Source organism: Danio aesculapii, chromosome 5, assembly GCF_903798145.1.
Source record: "Danio aesculapii chromosome 5, fDanAes4.1, whole genome shotgun sequence".
Taxonomy (NCBI): Eukaryota; Metazoa; Chordata; class Actinopteri; order Cypriniformes; family Danionidae; genus Danio; species Danio aesculapii.
This window is the reverse complement of record NC_079439.1, coordinates 64,624,239-64,644,294: the sequence shown is the minus strand read 5'-3', so window position 1 is coordinate 64,644,294 and position 20,056 is coordinate 64,624,239. Positions and strand designations below refer to the sequence as shown.

The window sequence follows — 20,056 nt, the reverse complement described above, 5'->3', positions numbered from 1 at the left end:
TTTCAAATACCTCAAGTGAAATGAAGTCATTTGTTTTATTATTTTACTACAGACAGTGTTCTTGTCTTTTTTGTCAAATTATGTCAGTTGAAGATCAAGTGTAAAATAAAATATTGTATAGACAACAATGAGCAAATAAGAAAAACACTGTAAAATATGTAAATAAAACCCCAAATTTTCATCATATACTTTAATTAAACATTTCAAAGATTCAAAGTATTGTTTAAAAATGGACAAAAAGTGTCTCTATGGCCTTAAAAGTATGTGGTAGTTTTGCCAGTGCTATTGAAATGATTCATTGTCATAAAAGGAAAAATCAACCATACTTTGTTACTGCAAATTTCTATATGTAGCCTCGTGATTTAAGCAATTAAACCGTTTAAATAATTTTATACTTAAAACGGGCCATAATAAAAATCAGATTTTTTTTCAAAAGTAATTAACTAGTACTCAGAGTAATTTGTAAGATATTAGTATTATTTACTAAAACTTGTATTATTTTAGCAGTGTAATTGTATTATAACTTGAGTACAAATATTCTGTTTTCTTTCCATCTGTTAGAGAATTTCAACAAATAAAATAAAATAAAAATTCACAAGCACATTTAGTGCAGGTTTATTATATTATTAATATATGACTAATTAATTATTATTATATTATTATTATTGATAATAATGTTTTTTGTTTGTATAAATTGATAGATTGTTCCTATGCAGTATTTATTTAAATTGCTGAGAAGACATTTCAGGTGTTCAATATATTGCATGTCAGTCTTGGTCTTTTATACTTTTAATATATTATTAATTAATTGTTGTATTTTGGGGCAACTGGGGCCCCAACTGCAATGTACTAGCTTTGGGGGGCCCAGCTTGCAAAAGGTTGAGAACCCCTGCCTTAGACGGTGCAGAATGTTTCGTCGACATTATGAGGTTTGTTGGGGAGAGAACTTGCAAACATACAGTCCAGCCCTTCAGAGTCACACTGCTAGCAATCGAAGATTCGTGTAAATTTGGCAAGCTGGACGTATTCTGTACTGTACATGAGGAGGAGACTGATTGACAATGGTTTACAGCCAATCAGGACGCAAAACACAATGCGCTGTTTATCTATTTATGTTTATTAATTTATTGTTTATTTATTTATGTATATATGTGTTTATTTTTTATTTGTGTTTATCTATTTGTGTTTATTTATCTATTTGTGTTTATTTATTTATTGGTTTATTTATTTATGTGTTTGTATATTTATTTATTTGTGTTTTTTTATTTATTTTTGTTTTATTTATTTATTTATTTGTGTTTATTTATCTATTTGTGTTTATTTATCTATTTGTTTAATTATTTATGTGTTTCTTTAATATTTATTTTTATATATTTGTATCTATTTATTTATTTGTGTTTTTATTTATTTATTTATTTATTTATTTATTTATTTATTTATTTATTTATTTATTTATTTATGTGTTTGTGTTTAATTATTTGTGTTTCTTTTTATTTATTTATTTGTGCTTATTTATTTATTTACTTATTTATTTGTTTGTTTGATTGTTTGTTTATTCATTTGTGTTTATTTATTTATTTGTGTGTTTGTTTGATTGTTTGCTTGCTTGATGTTTGTTTGTTTGTTTGTTTGTTTGTTTGTTTGTTTGCTCGGTTCTAGGCATGCGCATTGCCAAACCATCAATATTATCTAAAATGATTATACATGTGTGTGTGTGTGTCTGTGTGTGTATTACTACGTTTGCATTTAAATACACTATTTTATCAGATGTACATTATTTTAAAAGCTGAGACTATATTAAACATGATCGTATTAAATAAATGATAAAGCAATTCTCTCAATCCAGTTGCTTCTCTCTTTGTGTTTGCCAGTGAAACAGAAGAAACCCCTCATTATTTCTTACCTTCCACAAATATTTTACAAAACAACCCTGAGCCCTGTTCTAGGTAATTAAAATCTCACATGACAGACAGTGAGTGATGCGGTGTCCAATTATAAACCTGCTGCTGATGTTCTCACAAACATTATGCTTGAGCGAAGCAGCAAACATCTGTCCAAGCGCTGTGTTATGCGTCTGCTCATTTTGCCATTGTTTTTACCTGATTGCCAGCAGCTTTCTTCTTATTCATCTGACTGCTTCTCTGCTGGGCACTGAAGGGAGAAAAAGACATGATTTTGTATGAATCAAAAAATTAATTAATTAATTATTTAAAGTTTTTATTGTGTTTTACTGCTGCTAAGGTCTTTTTCATATATATTAGGGTTTTTTTTTTTCTTTCTGAGTGCTGAATCTGTCAATGCAACTTAATTTCATTGTATTACATCTCCTGTGATGTTTTGAATGACAAAATAAAGAAAACTGAAACGGTCAACTGGAAGGTCAACTACTGACCAAACACTGTGATAATTATGGCACATGTTTGAAAAAAAAAACGCACCAAAATAAGTGTTCAAACTTCACAGTCTTGTACCATTACACAAAGTCTGTGTAGCGGGGAGGCCTTGGTCGAACTGTCCACAACAGTGGAGAGCAGGTTGGGAGACTGGCGGCTAAAAAATGTAGGTCAATCAGTGTAATGATTAACACCTGTATTCTCTCAGTGATTGGTCCAGAGAGACACCTCAAAAGAGAGACAGCGGGCAGAGCAGAGAGAGAGGGAGAAACAGCAGGGATCTCTGCGGTGCTTAATTCGCTGACCCTGGACCTCGCCACCAAACAATCATCAACCAGCTGGATGATGATGTCAAGCTCCTCAGGCTGGTAGCACTGGACCCATTCCGATGTCAGGGGAGGGTGATGAACTGTTTCAGTACCACGCGTCCATGACCTGGTCGACGGTCCGGCCATCCTGCAACATCCATCTGCAGCAGGCATCATGGAGCTGCTGAGTGAACACAAAGAATCGGCCACTCTTACTCAGTGGTCCTCCCGCTGGGCTTCTACCAGGACCCGGAACCGCTGTTCCTATTCCACTCGTATGTCCATAAGAGCCTGATGTTGTTCTTGGAGGAGGCCCGCGAGCACCTGGGGCCTCATGTACAAAGACTTGCGTTGAATTCAAACTAAAACATTGCGTACGCACAAAGCTGTAAATGTGCGTACGTAGTAAAAAATTCAGATGTATGAAACACTGCGTATGCAGAATCCCACGCATATCCTCTTTGTACATCCGAATTAACGTGAAACTGAGCGCACGTGTACAAGCGCAAAACCCCTTCCTGCCTCCTCCCCCATATAAATATGGTAATGACTCTACTTTGCCAACACCAAACGAAAAAGCAATGGCAAAAGCAAGCAAGAAGAGAAACTTCACAGAATCTGAAATGGAGGTGCTCCTTTCGGAGGTAGACCGGAGAAAAACTGTGTTTTTTGCAAGTTTGTCCTCCGTAATAAATAACAAAAGAAAAAAATAGAGTGGGAGAGTTTAGCTGATGCGGTTAACGCAGTGGGGTCTGAACATCGCACTGTGAACGAATAAAAAATATGGTCTGATATAAAGGTGCAGGTTAAGAGGAGAACAGCGGCGCACCGTCAAAGTGTGGACAGAACAGGGGATGCTGAACTAACACCCTTTGAGGAGAGCGTTGTCTCAATTGTGGGTGACACACAATTTTAGAGCTCATTTGAATGTTTTATCTCAAATGGTGTCAGAGTTTAATTGACTTTTAAAATTTTTACATTAAAAGATATTAAAAATATTATAAAATAAATAAGTCTTGTGCAATAAGCAGGATGTTTTTCTGAACATTTTGGTTCTGGTTTTATTGTATAATTTCATATGGTTGAACTGTTTAGTTCATTCGTACTTCGTAATTTTTTTTTTAAATCGAGAAATCAAGCCTTGTGCAACATAAAGGGCACATATTTATGGCTATCTGACAAATTTTTGCTCAAACTATAACAGGAGCAAAGAATTTAATTGGTTTCAAATCGAATGTCTAATGAATGTCAAACGTCAAACTAACTTTACCGCTGTTCAAAAGCATGGTATGGAAACCTTATATACCTGCTAGACATGCGGATGATCCCATCCCATACAGCGGGCACTGCACGTCTCAAAGATACTTTGTAGTGTGCGATTTAACATAATTGCCACAAGGAGTCGCCAATGGAAATAAAACAAACAGACACAAGAAATGCGAGTACGCCAGACATGAAGTTGGCGTGGACCAACGCACATTTTCATGTTAATTTCATCGTTAGTAAATCCAAACGTGAGCGTGAAACCTGGCGTACGCAAAGTTTTTGTGCGTACGCAGCGTTAATACATGACAACCCTGGATCACTTCCGCAAATGCCATTGGAAAAAGAGTTGTCATAATAGCAGCAATGTCTTCCCTTCTTTTTGGGCTTCGGCACCAGTGTAGTAAGGTTTATTTAAAGTTTGAAAGAACAAGGCAGGGGCGGCGATACAGGTAACTCAAAGACTTTTATTTTTAAAATTATTTTACAAGCAGCTCATTTAATAGCGTCTCTCCCTACTCATCTCTCTCTCGTTCTCCCCCCATCATCTCTCTTTTGAAGCTTCTCACCAGCCTAATCACTGAGAGAAAACAGGTGTTAACCATTACTCTGATTGATCAACTTTTTCAGACGCTGGTTTCCCAACCTGCTCTACATCATTGCTGGCAGTTCGACAGCGGCCTCCCCGCCATAGTCTGCCATCGAAATTGTAGTTTCCATCCACATCCTTTTCATTCACTTGCTTTAAAGGGCACCTAGATAACCTCTTTTGCCAGATTTAATATGAGTCTTTTGTGTCTCCAGAACGTGTCTGTAAAGTTTCAGCTCAAAACACCCATCAGATTTTTTATGATACCTTTCATAAGTTTCTATTTTATAGCTCTGAGCAGCAGGTAGCGTTTTTTTGTGTACTGCGCCTTTAATGCTAGTCCTTCACTCCCACCATTTCCACGTGCCTGTCAGTGTGCCTTATGCCGAGTTCAGACTGCATGATTTTAGCCCCGATTATGACTCGCCGACAGGTTTTGAGAAATCGCAGACAAATGCTTGAAATCATAAGCAAATCGGTGCTCGTGCACGTGAGTGACAATAACACAGTATGAACTATCAAAGACGCGATCTGAGAGTCACCGATGAGTCGCCGTGTGAAATGAGTTTTGCCTTTAAAATAACATCGACGATCACCAACATCCAATGAGAGAGCAGCATTCGCTTGTGTGTGTGTACCCGCAGGCCAGCGGGAGGTTGAGGGAGAAGTTAAAAGCGCTCATTTTCGGTTTATTTGGACCCAAGAAATGGAGGAAAATCTAGTGGACAGGAGGTTGGACAGGAGCCCTCATGTCTGTTTGACATTTCATACAGAAACTTAAAAAATAAGGTTGAGGAGAAACTGCTGATTCCCTTCAAACCCAGGTGAGCAAATATGTACATTTTCTACCCCATTAAGGGCTTTTTTCTCGTTATGTAGTTAATAACAAAAGATACACTACGTGTTTTTGGCTGTAAGACATAGTTTGGATGAAGTTGTCGGCGATTCTTCCTATTGAAAAGTCATGCAATGTGAAAGCCCCTGTCGATGATCCATTTTGCAGTGTAAACAAAGCTGCGGCAAAACACTAGCCCAGATAGTCATGCAGTGTGAAAACATCTGTGACATGACTACTTTGAAAATCGTGCAGTCTGAACCCGGCATAAATCCAGCCTGATCTCACGAGAAAACGTAAGTATTTTACGTTTTGTCAGTTTAGTGGCTAATTCGTAAGAAGTTCAGTCGTTACAAAATGTACGATTTTAAAAAGGAGGTGTGGCACCTAACCCCACCCCTAAACCCAACCGTCATTGGGGGATGAGCAAATCGTACTAAAATGTATAAATTAGATCGTACAAATTCATACGAATTAGCCACTAAATCAAATAGTTACGAATTGCCGTGAGATTGTGTTGCATAAATCTCTTCCCTCGGCTGCGTCAGACAACAGACAGACATGAAGGAAGAAGATCTCATGTAACGTTTGTGAGAAATACTACAGTAAGAACTTTACCAATGAGTATTTGATGCATTTGTTGTGGAGTGGCAACAATGAGTCACACACAATGTCGTTCACGCACACACACAGATACACACACACACAGACAGCGCGTGCGTTTAACTTTGCACTTTTTTTGCACGCAAATGTGACAGGATACACTTTAATATCTACAGCTGTATGAATATCTGTTATGCTAATGTACAAAATAAACCCGATTTAAAGTCCACAAACCGGGATTGAAGCGTCTTCTGACACGCGGCTGTGCTGATAAAGCAAATCTGAAGTAAATCGCTGTAATTCATTACACACATGCACTGTTTTAAAACATTTTAAACTTGTAAAACTCACTCTTGATCATATTTGATGATGATTGATGATCCTAGCAAACTGAACACACCTTTTATTCCTGGTTGCTTTGCGCACATCCTGTCTTGTTGTTATGATTAAACACGTTACTACAGAGACATGTTAATACGCAGATGTCAATCAATTCGGTGGGCGGGGGGACCGCACTCCTACATCAAGTTGCGGTCGATCTCAAAACCTCTCCAATTGGTCCACTGTTTTTATATTGTTAAATTGAAAAAAAAGGACTGAGTGTGTTTATATCACTCCAATATGACGGTATACACACTATACCTACACATATGTCTGTCCAAACTGCTTGAAAAGAAGACTTTTCACTATAGGTTCCCTTTAATACTCACTAACAAGCCATCATCACTCATTAACAAAAAGAAATGGTGAAATCCAAACAAAAATGGGCTCGAGATGCATTTGCATGCATGTAGATACCAGACAGAAACAGGGCCCTGAGGATGAAAGAGGAAACAATATTGTCTATCATCTCTGCGCTTTTGAACAAGGCTCTCGGCTGATGATCCATTAGTCCACTGAAAAGCTCTTCATAAAGCTTTCACCGAACGAAATTTTCAAAGGTTGTTTCTACAAGCCAGATGATTAAGCTAGAGTGTTCTAATCTAGATGTTTGTGTTTTTAGGTGGCTAATAATAATCATGTTGATAAATGGATAATACCTTTAGTAATGGTGCTTACTTTGCAAAGCCGATGAAATCCTCATGATTGGTGTTCATGTAGGCTAACTCAATGTCTATTAGCAGCATGACCTGATGGCAGAAAAAGAAACACAAAACACATTCACTGCTTATTTTGTCAGCTGAAGCTATCCACCTTTTTTCTGTATGTTACAGTGCTACTAAACTATGGGTTGGACTTCAAGTTTGGGGAACAAATCAGTTCAAATAACAAGGTTGTGCTACCAATAATATATATAGATAATAAAAACTGAGTAAGTGTGACAATGGCGGTGGTGACGACATGGAAACAGATTAGATCCAAGTGCAAGAAGTTTAATAGTTCTCAGCAAACAAATCCAAATCACCAGGCTAAATCCGAGTCGGCAAGTTCAGAGTAACAAACAGAAAGTCCTCCACGGCAACCAAGGCAAAAACAGTAAGCCAAAAATCAGTAGTCAACAAAAACAGGCTCAAAGGTCATAACAGAGAGGCAGAACAAAACAGTGAGAAAACACTCGGTAAAGCAGCAGATACTGGCAATACTTCGCACTGAGTGTTTGGTGTGGCCAGGTAAATATGGCCACCAAACAGGAAGTAACCAACGAAGAACTGGCAGTCAGAATTCAGGTTAGGGCTCCCTCTGCTGGCTGGATGAGTGTTTGTCAATCCTGTTTGTTACAGTAAGAAGAACGTTTTGCGTTGTGCTTTATTTTTATCAGTAATGACAATAACATTACGCTCAGTGTTTTAATGTGGCATTAATATCACAAGCATATATGTGCCCAAAGTTTTAGTTCTAGATTATTTCCCCTTTGTATTCCTGACAGTACAGTAATATTCAATACACTACAGTCTGTAATATTGCTGTAAAAAGACTCGTTTTGAGGGTTAGCCATGGTCTACTGAAAGTAATTAACTGATTCAAAAAGTTGCCTGGTAACACTTCAGTTCAGGTCAAAATTCTTGGTATAACCTACAGACCTATTACCTGCCTATTATTAAGATATTAACTGTTTATTAGGAGTTATAAAGTATGATCCTAATCCTACCCAAAACCTAAACCCAACTTCTACCACACTAACTATTAATAAACTGCTAATCAGTAGTTTATTAAGCTAGTAGTGTTAGTTAATGGTTCGTTAATACTGTGAATTGTAACTAAAGTTTTACCAGTTGCCTTTTAATCTTCAATGGCTGAACTGTGAGGATAATAATGGCGCCTCATTGTCCCCAGTTTTTTTTTAAAACACTTCACTGGTTTTACAGCAGGGGTCACCAACCCTATACCTGGAGAGCTACCGTCCTGCAGAATTCAGCTCCAACCCTGATCAAACGCACCTGAACCAAATGAAAATTGAACCTGTGTTGGAATAAAGCCTGACAGGCTATTGTTTAAGACTGAAGGCCTTTATTCTGCAAAAACTGCCGCCTGGATATACTTTATCCTGCTTATTACCCGGCTTACTGCCACAAAATGTAAATACTTGACACAAAACATTAATAATATATGATATAAATAATATTTTAATTAAAGGCAAAGCTGACAAAAAACAAAAATGGCTGAATGGAGCATACACTAAGCTATGTATTAGTCAGTCACAAGATGGCACCAAACAGTCAAAAAAGTGGCTTGACAGACAAGCATGGTAGTATGGAAGTGAACGTATTCAAGATGATTCGAAGTACCCAGACGAGTCTGTATTTTAGCTGTTGTTATCTGGGAATAACATTACTTGGAATGTTGCGACTGACCAAACAGAATCAAGTATCAGCCAAAGATATTTTCTGACAAGACAATTTCTGTAGACAGGTCAAATTTTGATCTTTTATTAGTCTCATATGATGCAAATTTAAAAGTCAGTTCATTTAGCTTGGACTCTGGAATTGCGAGACTTGCGTATGAATGGAAGTGAGGCGAAAAGTGCGTAAAAACACCTTTACTCCCATAAGTAAACCATCATGATGTATAGAAAAAAGGTGGAGAGCTTGGGTTTAACCACTTGTGTTTGTATATGTGAAGGGTTGGCATGTGTGTGCTCGATGGGTTGTACCTGATTTTTAGTGCGACTCTCTCGATCGCGGATGTGCTGGGTGACAATCCTCTCCATTTCCTCTCTAAGCATGGGGTATTGAGCCAACTGTCCCACAAAACACACAATACTGGATTACCTACTAGCTCTGAGACAATAAACAGGACTTGTTGTTTAAGCAAAATGTATTACCACAGACAAATGAACAAGAGATTAACAGGATTCAGGATGAATTTTTCAGGGTTATATTTACACCAAAACTGCATAATAATAGACAATTAAAGAAAGTAATTACTCTACACATATAAACAAAGAAGCCAATTATAATCATTTAGAAGAAGCATTTAATTGTGCAAAATAATCCTGCATTCTTTACATGACAATACAACCCCAATTAAAACATGTTTGGGTATTTTGTTTTTGAGAGTAATGCGGAAAAAAAATTCTGTAAATCAACATCAAATTAACAAATAAATTAGCATTTTTAAACAATCTATGTTGTACTGTTTGTTTGTTTGTTTTTCTGAATTTTACTTGCATGTCATCAAAGCAATGGCACAATTCAAAAAGACTTAAGATTTAACTTTATGCTTTAATGTTTGGCTAATGTAACAATAAACTTTTAGCAAATCTAAAAATGTAACTTTTATCTTTTGTTTAAGGTCAATATTATTAGCCCTTTTAAGTTGTCTGATTAACAACTTGCCTACTGTAGTTAACCTAATCTAATTAAGCCTTTAAATTATGCTTAACACTGAATAGTAGTCTCTTGCAAAATAATTAGTCAAATGTTACGTACTGTCAATCAAGAAAATAAAAATTAGATAATTTTGACTTGGTGGTATACTTTGTGATCTTAACATGTTTTTTTTTTTAAGTTGCTAAGGTTCTATTTATTTGATCAAAAATACAGATAAATTAAATAACTTTACAATTTAAAATCATTTAATTTAATGTAATTTATCCATGTGGTGTTCTCATCAACTAAAATGGCTTCCTTCAGAAATCATTTAAATATGCTGAGTTATGTTCAAGAAAATTGTATTATTACAAATAATATTATTTTTGAGGGGGCTCGTCCGGGACATTAAAATTCCCAGTGTTTGATATTTCTGAAGCTTTTGGTTTGGCTTTACTTATTATTTACCACACTCACTCTGGATTCTTACATCTCTATTATCAATACCCCTAAATAATATCTGTATTCATAGCAACATTATAAATGTGTCCATTTTGATCAAGTTAGTGCAAAACTTTATTATTACGAACAATATTATTTTGGGGGGCTCGTCCCGGACATTAACATTCCCAGTGTTTGATATTTCTGAGTATTTTGCTTTGGCTATACTTATTATATAACAAGCATACTTACATAATTTAGTGTGTTATACTTCAGAGATAGCATTGGTTCATGCTCTGCAATCTGGTTCCGGTTTCAGCCAATCCCCTCGCTCCAACTCTCCTCTAAAAGCTGTGCCAGCCAGCATTTTGCCAGACTCACTCTGAATACTTACATCTCTATTATCAATACCCCTAAATAATATCTGTATTCATAACAACATTAAATTAAATAAATGTGTCCATTTTGATCAAGTTAGTGCAAAACTTTATTATTACGAACAATATTATTTTGGGGGGCTCGTCCCGGACATTAACATTCCCAGTGTTTGATATTTCTGAGTATTTTGCTTTGGCTATACTTACTATATAACAAGCATACTTGCATAATTTAGTGTGTTATACTTCAGAGATAGCATTGGTTCATGCTCTGCAATCTGGTTCCAGTTTCAGCCAATCCCCTCGCTCCAACTTTCCTCTAAAAGCTGTGCCAGCCAGCATTTTGCCAGACTCACTCAGGAGTCTTATATCTCTGCTATAAACAACTCTAAATAATATCTATATTTGTAACAGCTTTATAAATGTGTCCATTTTGATCAAGTTAGTGAAAAATGTTATTATTAAGAACAATATTATTTTGGGGGGCTCGTCCTGGACATTAACATTCCCAGTGTTTGTGATTTCTGAGGATTTTGGTTCGGCTTTACTTATTATTATATAATAAGTATGTTTTTGTAATATAGTGTGTTATACTTCAGAGATAGCATTGGTTCATGCTCTGCATTTTGGTTCCGGTTTCAGCCAATCCCCTCGCTCCAACTCTCCTCTAAAAGCTGTGCCAGCCAGCATTTTGCCAGACTCACTCTGGATTCTTATATCTCTAATATCAATACCCCTAGATAAAATCTGTATTCGTAACAACATTCTAAATGTGTCCATTTTGATTAAGTTAGTAAAAATGTTATTATTAAGAACAATATTATTTTGGGGGGCTCGTCCGGGACATTAACATTCCCAGTGTTTGTGATTTCTGAGGATTTTGGTTTGACTTTACTTATTATTATATAATAAATATGCTTATGTAATATAGTGTGTTATACTTCATGCTCTGTATTCATGCTCTGCAATTTGGTTCTGGTTTCAGCCAATCCCCTAGATCCAACTCTCCTCTAAAAGCTGTGCCAGCCACTATTTTGCCAGACTCACTCTGGATTCTTTTATCTCTAGATAATATCTGTATTCATAATAGCATTACAAATGTGTCCCTTTTGATCAAGTTAGTGCATCCCTGCAGAATACAAGAACTAATGTTTAAAACCTGCAGTAAGATTTACCTTCTTTGTGCACTGCCTGACCGTATTGACCAGCTCGGTGATGACCAGGTCCACGCATTTCTGACATGGCTCTTTGATCTTGCCGATCTGCCGTTTAACAATAGTCTCGAAAGCCATGTCTGGTGTAAACAGACCAGTCCTGAAAATAAAAGAGATGGACAGACACAGTCAGGGATCTAAATGATGTGCTTTATAGATACAGGTCAATTTTTCATTGCACTTCATGTTTCATGGCACAGTTCTCACAGTGCTGTACTTAATTTCTAGGTGCTTTGAATGTCACAGTGGCATCAAAGCCAGTTTGATCTCAGAGCAGGTGAGTTCTCAAATATGTGTGTGTGTGTGTACAGGTATATGTGGTTTGCTGGGACATGAAGATGTATAATGATATGGGTATGACTTAGCTGTACTCTAAGGTGGTTTGTAAGGACACATCTTGTATATCATAACATCACAGTTAACAAGGTCTTTGGAAATTGAAAATTTGCCAAAGATATCCTGTGAGGGTTGAATTTAGGGGTAGAGTCATATAATAAGAGGTAAGACAATGGTAAATACAATTTTTACAATGGAAAATACATTTTGGATTATGGAGTCCCTATAATCCCATTTTGCATTATAGTCCCTGTAAACCACATATACAAGTATGTGTGTGTGAGGTCCCCATGGCTAAACATGCCCATAAACACACTGAATGAAGTATATTGAGAATGTAAAAAATGCAGATTGTTTACTATGAGGGTTGGGTTTTGGGGTAGGGAGATAGATTATCGGATTTACATCGGGATATAGGAACAAGTCTGTGTGTGTGTGTTTGATGTAGAGGCTTCACACCTGATACCGTGGATGTTCTTGATGGCGTAACTGATCTCCTTCCGCAGCTCTTTTTCATCAAACTCCATCTAGTCATCATCAGCAAACAGAAAAACACATATTTTATGTAATCTTAGAGGATATATGCAAGATATACTCAGAAAGTATGGTTACTGTTCTCAGAGAACATCAGCATGCTGTGGTTATGACGAATTTACCTTAACCAGTTCAAAGGGGAAGCGCTCGTGGAAGATGCGATTGATCCTCGCACCTCCGGAAAGCTCCACCGTGTCCACCTGATCTCCTGAACCCTCAATGCACTTCTCAAAATCCACCGCAAACTGCTGCACCATCCTTTAAACCACAGAGCAGTAAGTTTCACAGGCAAATAACAATTATGTAAAGTTATGGAAAAAAATAGGAGACCACATGATTATTCTCTATTTCTCTGGCTTTACTGGACTTACTAGGTTTGGAATTGCATACATGCATTTTCTTTTCGGCTTAGTCCCTTTATTAATCAGGGGTCGCCACAGCGGAATGAACCACCAACTTATCCAGTATATGTTTTTTACGATGCCCTTCCAGCCGCAACACAACACTGGGAAACTCCCACACACTCTTGCACACACTCACATACACTATGGCCAACTTAGCTTATTCAATTCACCTGTACCGCATGTCTTTGGACTGTGGGGGAAACCGAAGCACCCGGAGGAAACCCACGCGAACGCAGGGAGAACATACAAACTCCAGGTTTGGGACTGAGTTAAAAATTTACTTTTGTTATATTCTATGATTGTCTGATAACATTTCTTTCAATTTTCAAAACTGTTCTAAAAAGCCCCGCAGTGGCGCAGTAGGTAGTGCTGCCGCCTCACAGCAAGAAGGTCGCTGGTTCAAGCCTCTGCTGGGTCAGTTGGCATTTCTGTGTGGAGTTTGTATATTCTCCCTGTGTTCGCGTGGGTTTCCTCCAGGTGCTCCTGTTTTCCCCACAGTCTAAAGACATGCGGTACAGGGGAATTGGGTAGGCTAAATTGTCTGTAGTGAAGGAGTGTGTATGGTTGTTTTCCAGAGATGGGTTGCGGCTAGAAGAGCATCCGCTCCGTGAAAACATGCTAGATAAGTTGGCGGTTCATTCCACTGTGGCTACCCCAGATTAATAAAGGGACTAAGCCGAAAAGAAAATGAATAAATGAATGAATGAACTGTTCTAAAAGGCAATTTGTTTTTAATAAGATAGAGAGATCAATAGTTTACAGAAAGAAAAGAAAATACTATAATAATTTTATACTAACATGCTATTTTAACTATACTATTATCATAAATCACTAAATCATAAATGTGTAAATAAATAAGGGGAAACTTAATGTTTTCCATAACTTTTTAATCTCACACAGAAAAACACATGCATATAAACATCCACTACCATTCAAAACTTCAGTAAAATATATATTTTTTAAATCATAAAAATCTAAATGTACCATGCAGTGTTAGGTTAATTTTAAAAAGTAATCTATTACAAATTACTGATTACTACTGGAAAATTGTAATCTGATTATATTACTAATTACTTCATGTAAAAAGTAATCAGATTACTAATTACTTTACTGTGAAGTTACTTTTAAAACATCCCTATAAAAATACAAAATATACTGCAGTGTTTTCTGTAATTTAATATTCACTAAGAAACATTACAATGTGTTGATCACAGCAGCTTGACATGTTCAAAAGAGATGAAGAGATAGTTTTTTTTTTCTTTTGAACACAAAAGAAGGACATGAAGAAAATTGGATACATGTAACCATTGGCATTCATAGTACGCAAAAGCACTGCAGTGTTTGGGTGTTCTGTGTTTGTCTGAGGTATTTAGTCTACCGAAATGTGTACATTCCTTACAAAGTATGAAGCTGATCGGTTAGTTCTTTTCACATGACACATGTTTAAGTTTTAAGGTGAACAATTAATCAGTGAATCTTTAATCAAGCCAATCAAATGTTGGTTAGTTCTAGAACTTGGGAAAATGCAGACAATTTTCCTCTTTGTGTTGTTTTTCGTTTCTTTATATCATACCTGTCTGTCTACAAAAAAAGGATCTTAATATTTTCGTCTACTTAGAGCTGTTACACACTGCATGAAAGGTAATTTTTCAAAAATCCATAATAGGGCACTTTAAAAAAGTCACTTTTATAAAGAGCCATTTAAAAGAATGACGTTCACTGATGTCAGTTTCAGGACCAAATGTCTCTCCACTAAAATCCTCTAAAAGCTGAATGCTCCCAACTACAGTTGCACAAGAACATACTGTGTCAGGTCACTCTGAGAAGGCAATTTTTTTCATATTGGAGAATATTTTGTTCACTTGAAAGCATTTGTGCGTGCTTTTTTAACAGACGTTTAATACAGTCCTCAGACCAATCTACCCGGGTGATTGGAGATATAATGCAGTAAGAACATAGTGAGAGTGGGTTTTTGCCACTCCACTTCCTCTCAAAGTACACCCGACTTACGACACCTACTGACTTTTATTCAGAAATTTAGTACTGCACCACAAGAAATCAGATTTGGCAGCCTGACCTGATCTGAAATGCAATTTTATATTTTTGTCAGTTTAGGGGCTTAGTGGCTAAACCATTGTACGAAAATGTAAGATTTTAAAAAGCAGGCGTAGCACCAATCCCCACCCCTAAACCCAACTGTCATAGGGGGATGAGCAAATCGTACCAAGATGCACGAACGAGATCATACAAATCAGCCACTGAATCAAAAAGTAACGAATTGGCACGAGATGATGTTGGATTTGGAGAGAATGCAGAACTGTGAAGAGAGTGTAAACTAAAATAAAAACAGCTCATATTTACCTGTATCTTTGTACACGTAAATATAAGCTTTTGATCAATTTAATGCATTCATACTGAAAATAACATTTTTAATTATTTAACCCTCCTATTGACTTATGGGTCAAAAAGAACCCATAAAAAATTTAACAGCAAAAATAAACATATACTATTGACAATTTTCATTTATTAACTTTCCTTCGGCTTAGTCTCTGATTTAGCAGATGTCACCACAGCGGAATGAACCATCAACTATTCCAGAATATGTTTTATATATTTTCTATAGTGCATGTTTGGACTGTGGGGGAAACCAGGGCACCCAGAGGAAACTCACTCCAACACGAAGATAACATGCAAACTCTACACAGAAACTTCAACTGGCCCAGATGAGACTCGAACCAGCAACCTTCTTGCTGTGAGGCAACAATGCTAACCACTGAGCCACAATGCTACCAAAAAACCTAATTATGTTTTTTTTTTTACCTTAAAGTTCGATTCCTTTTTTTTTTAAATGGACAATTTTATATTTTCATATTTTCATGAAGTCTGCACACATTTAGGGTACAATGGTTTTCTTAGGTGTCAATGTTGACACCCCAAAAAATAACAGGCATGTACACTTCAACAAACCCCACCACACACTAGGGGTTGAACGACTTCAGATTTTTGATAGTCGACTTTTATTTTATCAAAGTCGAGTTGACGTCGACTAGTCGCTCTTGACGACGTCATCAATAAAACACAAGACGGCAGTTTCATTCAGTGAGCTGTGTGTAAAGCTGCCATGTATTTCAGGTCAAACCATGTAATCTGCACAGCGCAACTAGTTGACGTCAATCAAAAAGCGTCACTGCAGAGCATTAAAGTCAACTAGTCGATTAGTCGACCGATCAGTGCAACCTCTACCACACACACACACACACACACACACGCACACGCACACACACACACAAACACACGCACACACACACACACACACACACACACACACACACGCACACACGCACACACACACACACACACGCACACACACACACACAATAAAAATCAAATTTTTTATTTAAACCTAATTAACTTCTATGAATACTGCCTTGCAAAAAGCATTTTAAACTTATGCAAGTACCTTTAGCATTAGACAATATAAATCTTTACTTCAGTCAAAACTGATTGTTTCCAACTGATTAAACCAACCCAGGCTAAGGTCCATTCACATTGGTATGCGTTTGGCTTGTGTTTTTCATCGAAGCTTAACGACTCGTGTCTAAACAAAGGCCGCCAATGTGATCGTGGACACCAATGCAAAAAACGCCAGGCGTAAAAGCGTAATTTTTAAAGAAACGCCTCATGTTCGTTTTTTTGTTTTGACGTGCTGTGTCAAAAACTTCGACTGGCACTTTTGTTTACTTGCCTGGAGCTGCTGAAGTTACAGTAAACACCACTTGGAGGCGCTCAAGCGCAAAACAGTTGAGGTGAACACAGTTTCATTTTCATTCAGTGAAGAAGCTGATGCACCGAGGCAAGATGTGGAGCTGCTTTTTTTATTGGTGTCTAAACACAAAGAGCTGTGTGATAAACCCAACTACAGTAATGTCAGTAGGAGTGAAAAGGAGCAAACAGAATTTGATGGTAGGTTTCATTTCACGTTTCTTTCATGATTTGCTAAATTATTAAGCGCCATCTAACGGCAGGGAGTGATTTCGCATTTTTACTCTGCTTAACGCCAATGAAAATCCCCTGTGTTTGAATGTAGAAAAACGTCTTGAAAAACGCTGACGATAAATGTGAGTAAAAAGCGTCCCGTGTGTACGAGCCTTCATTCTGAAAACGTACCGCTATATACATGTCTGGAGACCGCCAAATATGTCCCAGGAGCTGCGTTTTTTTGCAGTTTTTGTTGTCGCAAATCCACCAGAGGCTGCTGTGTATTCTTTTTCAGACCTCAAATTTCTCTCAAGAGTGCCATACGGACCTGCACTTCTCACGTAAATCCACTAGAGGCCACTGTCAACTGACTGACTGACCGATCAACTTACCCTGTCGTCACGGTCAACTCTGCTCCATGTCACAAGTCTGCCGGCGTACACAGTGAGCAACTGGACAAGCTGGTGACAGTAGAAAGCCGTCCAAACGAAGGTAAGCAGTCAGCTGGTAAGCGAAAAAAGGAACGGCGTCATACCGCCCCGTAGCGTTCATTTTAAAGACGGAATGTAGCAAAACGTACCTCTGGTTACATAATTCGCGATCCCCAGAAATGTATATAGGGCTACGCTTTCAGAATGAGCCTATATTGCAACCAACATTGGTGACTAACACTAACTAGTACAAACCTAGACATGCACAGAGTTTGTAATGAATGATGAGGTTTTTCAAAAAACAGAATTGAAATAAAATTTAGCTGCTTTATTTGGGTTTAGCAAAGGCGACTCATTTTTGACCCCTAGGACAAGTGGTGTATACTGCATTCTAAGACCACACAAGAGTTTGAAACATCTTTCTGACTTCGAACATTAGCCCAACAGTGCAGTATGTGTACATGGGTTTTAAATGGCAAAGTGTGAATATACTACACACTGTGAAAAACGCAATTCATTCATGTTCATATCATTCAAGTCAGTTAACTGGATTGAACATGAAACAATTACAACATAGGCTCATTCTGAAAGCGTAGCCCTATATCCGTTTCTAAAGATTGCGAATTATGTAGCCAGAGGTACGAATGGCTGCATTTCATTTTTCAAATTAACGCTACGGGCCGGTATGACGCTGTTCCTTTTCTCGCTAACCAGCTGACCTCTTAACTTCATATGGACGGCTTTCCCACTGTTACCAGTTTGTCCGGTTAGCTCGACACCTACGTTGGCGGACCTAAGATGCAGAGCGGAGTTGTCCATGACAACGGGGTTCAAGTCCGATGTAGAACGGTTCCAGAAAATGATTAAGAAAAAAACAAAAGCCAAAAAAAAATAATAATAAATAACAGGGTGATAATGTGGTAAAATCTGAAAACGTAGTAAAAATTTGGTGGCTTTTCTTTTTCTGCATTGCTTTTCAAAACACTGTGGTTGGGTTTAGGGAAGGTGGTGGGCAAGTCAATAGGTGCTTTTCAATACTATTGGTTGGGTTTAGGGAAGGGAGGGGGGGTTGTGGGGATTCGGTCGGTTGGCCAGTCAGTCAGTAGGTGCATCCCAAATTGCATATATATATGCACTATTCTATGCAATTTTGTAGTATAAATAGTGTAAGTAGTGCGTTCACACTGAAAACTAGACAAAAAAATAAGTGCACTTTAAATACCCGGATGATGTGCTTATTCAACTGGTAATATGAAGTGTGTAATGATGAGTGCACTTCACGCACTCAACGACCGCTGCTTTGCTCACGTAGTGGAAGGGGCGGAGCTTTGCACATGTTGGATAACTTTATTTATTTTGGATTGTGAAAGCAGTATTCTCCAATGAGAGTGACTATAGCGCATCCCAATGGTGAATGCGGTTATACTCATGGCAGGTATTATTTGCTACCTTGGTCTTTTATTACACTAATTTGGCAACCGACAAACATCATCAGGGAAACGGTTTGAATTTCCGCTTAGTAACAAAAAACTTCCATTTGGGACGACACTACATACATATACTATGCTGGTGAGTGTGTAAGTGCATAAGTACATAGTGCATGGGTGTACAGTGTGCCATTTGGGACGTAGCTAGTGAGTTAGTCAACAGCGCCTCTGGTGGATTTATGTGAGAACAGCAGGCACGAATGTCACTCGTGAGAGAAATTTAAGATCTCAAAAAAGCGCACACAGCCTCAACAAAAACAAAAACTGCAAAAAACATGCCCCCTGGGATGTATTTTGCTCTCTCCAGAAATGTATATAGAGGTACATAATCAGAATGAGCCTTGGTTGAACAATTAAGTTGTCCAAATAAAAATCTCAAAATCTATGTTGTTTTTAACTTACTGTAGCAGAGCTTTGGTTTTGCGGGACGGATCGTCGGGGCGGAAGTGCTTGTACTCCTCCACCTCCTTCTCAATGGACAGTAACTGGCTCTGAAGTTTATTCCTCAATCCCGGCAGGGTGTCTCGGATGTGATTAGTTAATTGCTAGATGGGAAAAGAAATCCCTGGTTACCGGCTGACATTTGCCAAACCTCCATTCGAGTAAACATCATTATCAAGGCTATATCAAAACAACTAGGAAATGTGTACAAAACCTAATTGTGTACCTGATTAAGCGCTTTCTGCAGGTATGGAGTCCCCATGCGATCGGCCAGGTGTCGATAGGACGGATGGGTGAGGAAAAACTTCCGTTCAGCACCCATGGCCGCAGTGATGTCCTTCTTGCCATCAATGTCCTTCTGACTGCGGTTTACAACCCCAATGTAGCCTACAAAGTACATGCAGAGTAGTTATAGACAACGCTGTCAAAAAAACATCCTCAAATGAGCAGTTTTCTGTATTTTGTGATTTATGTTTATTTTTTATCATTAATTGCTTTTGCTTATGCTTTTGAATTTCTTTATGGGACCTTGATATTTCTTCCAACAAATTTTAACCTTGAAAGTCTGCAGAAGGTGACTTTTAATAACACTTTTAATAGTTTATATTGTCTCGGTTGGTGTTGAAAAACTCCATTTTCTGTTATTTTAGACTTATTTCTCTATATACATATA

General features: G+C 37.6%; 1 protein-coding gene across 2 annotated transcripts in view; it reads right to left on the bottom strand.

The window, feature by feature from the left end:
* The window catches only part of dnm1b (dynamin 1b), a 92,073-nt gene that overhangs the window by 43,059 nt on the left and 28,958 nt on the right, over positions 1 to 20,056 (bottom strand). For both annotated transcript variants that reach the window (XM_056458688.1, XM_056458689.1), the window contains exons 6-13: positions 19,610 to 19,770; positions 19,345 to 19,487; positions 12,765 to 12,900; positions 12,568 to 12,635; positions 11,734 to 11,872; positions 9,083 to 9,169; positions 7,051 to 7,121; positions 2,100 to 2,151 (exon numbers count right to left, since the gene is read on the bottom strand). In XM_056458688.1, the coding sequence (XP_056314663.1) occupies positions 2,100 to 2,151; positions 7,051 to 7,121; positions 9,083 to 9,169; positions 11,734 to 11,872; positions 12,568 to 12,635; positions 12,765 to 12,900; positions 19,345 to 19,487; positions 19,610 to 19,770 (857 nt within the window). The remainder of the gene's footprint in view (positions 1 to 2,099; positions 2,152 to 7,050; positions 7,122 to 9,082; positions 9,170 to 11,733; positions 11,873 to 12,567; positions 12,636 to 12,764; positions 12,901 to 19,344; positions 19,488 to 19,609; positions 19,771 to 20,056) is intronic.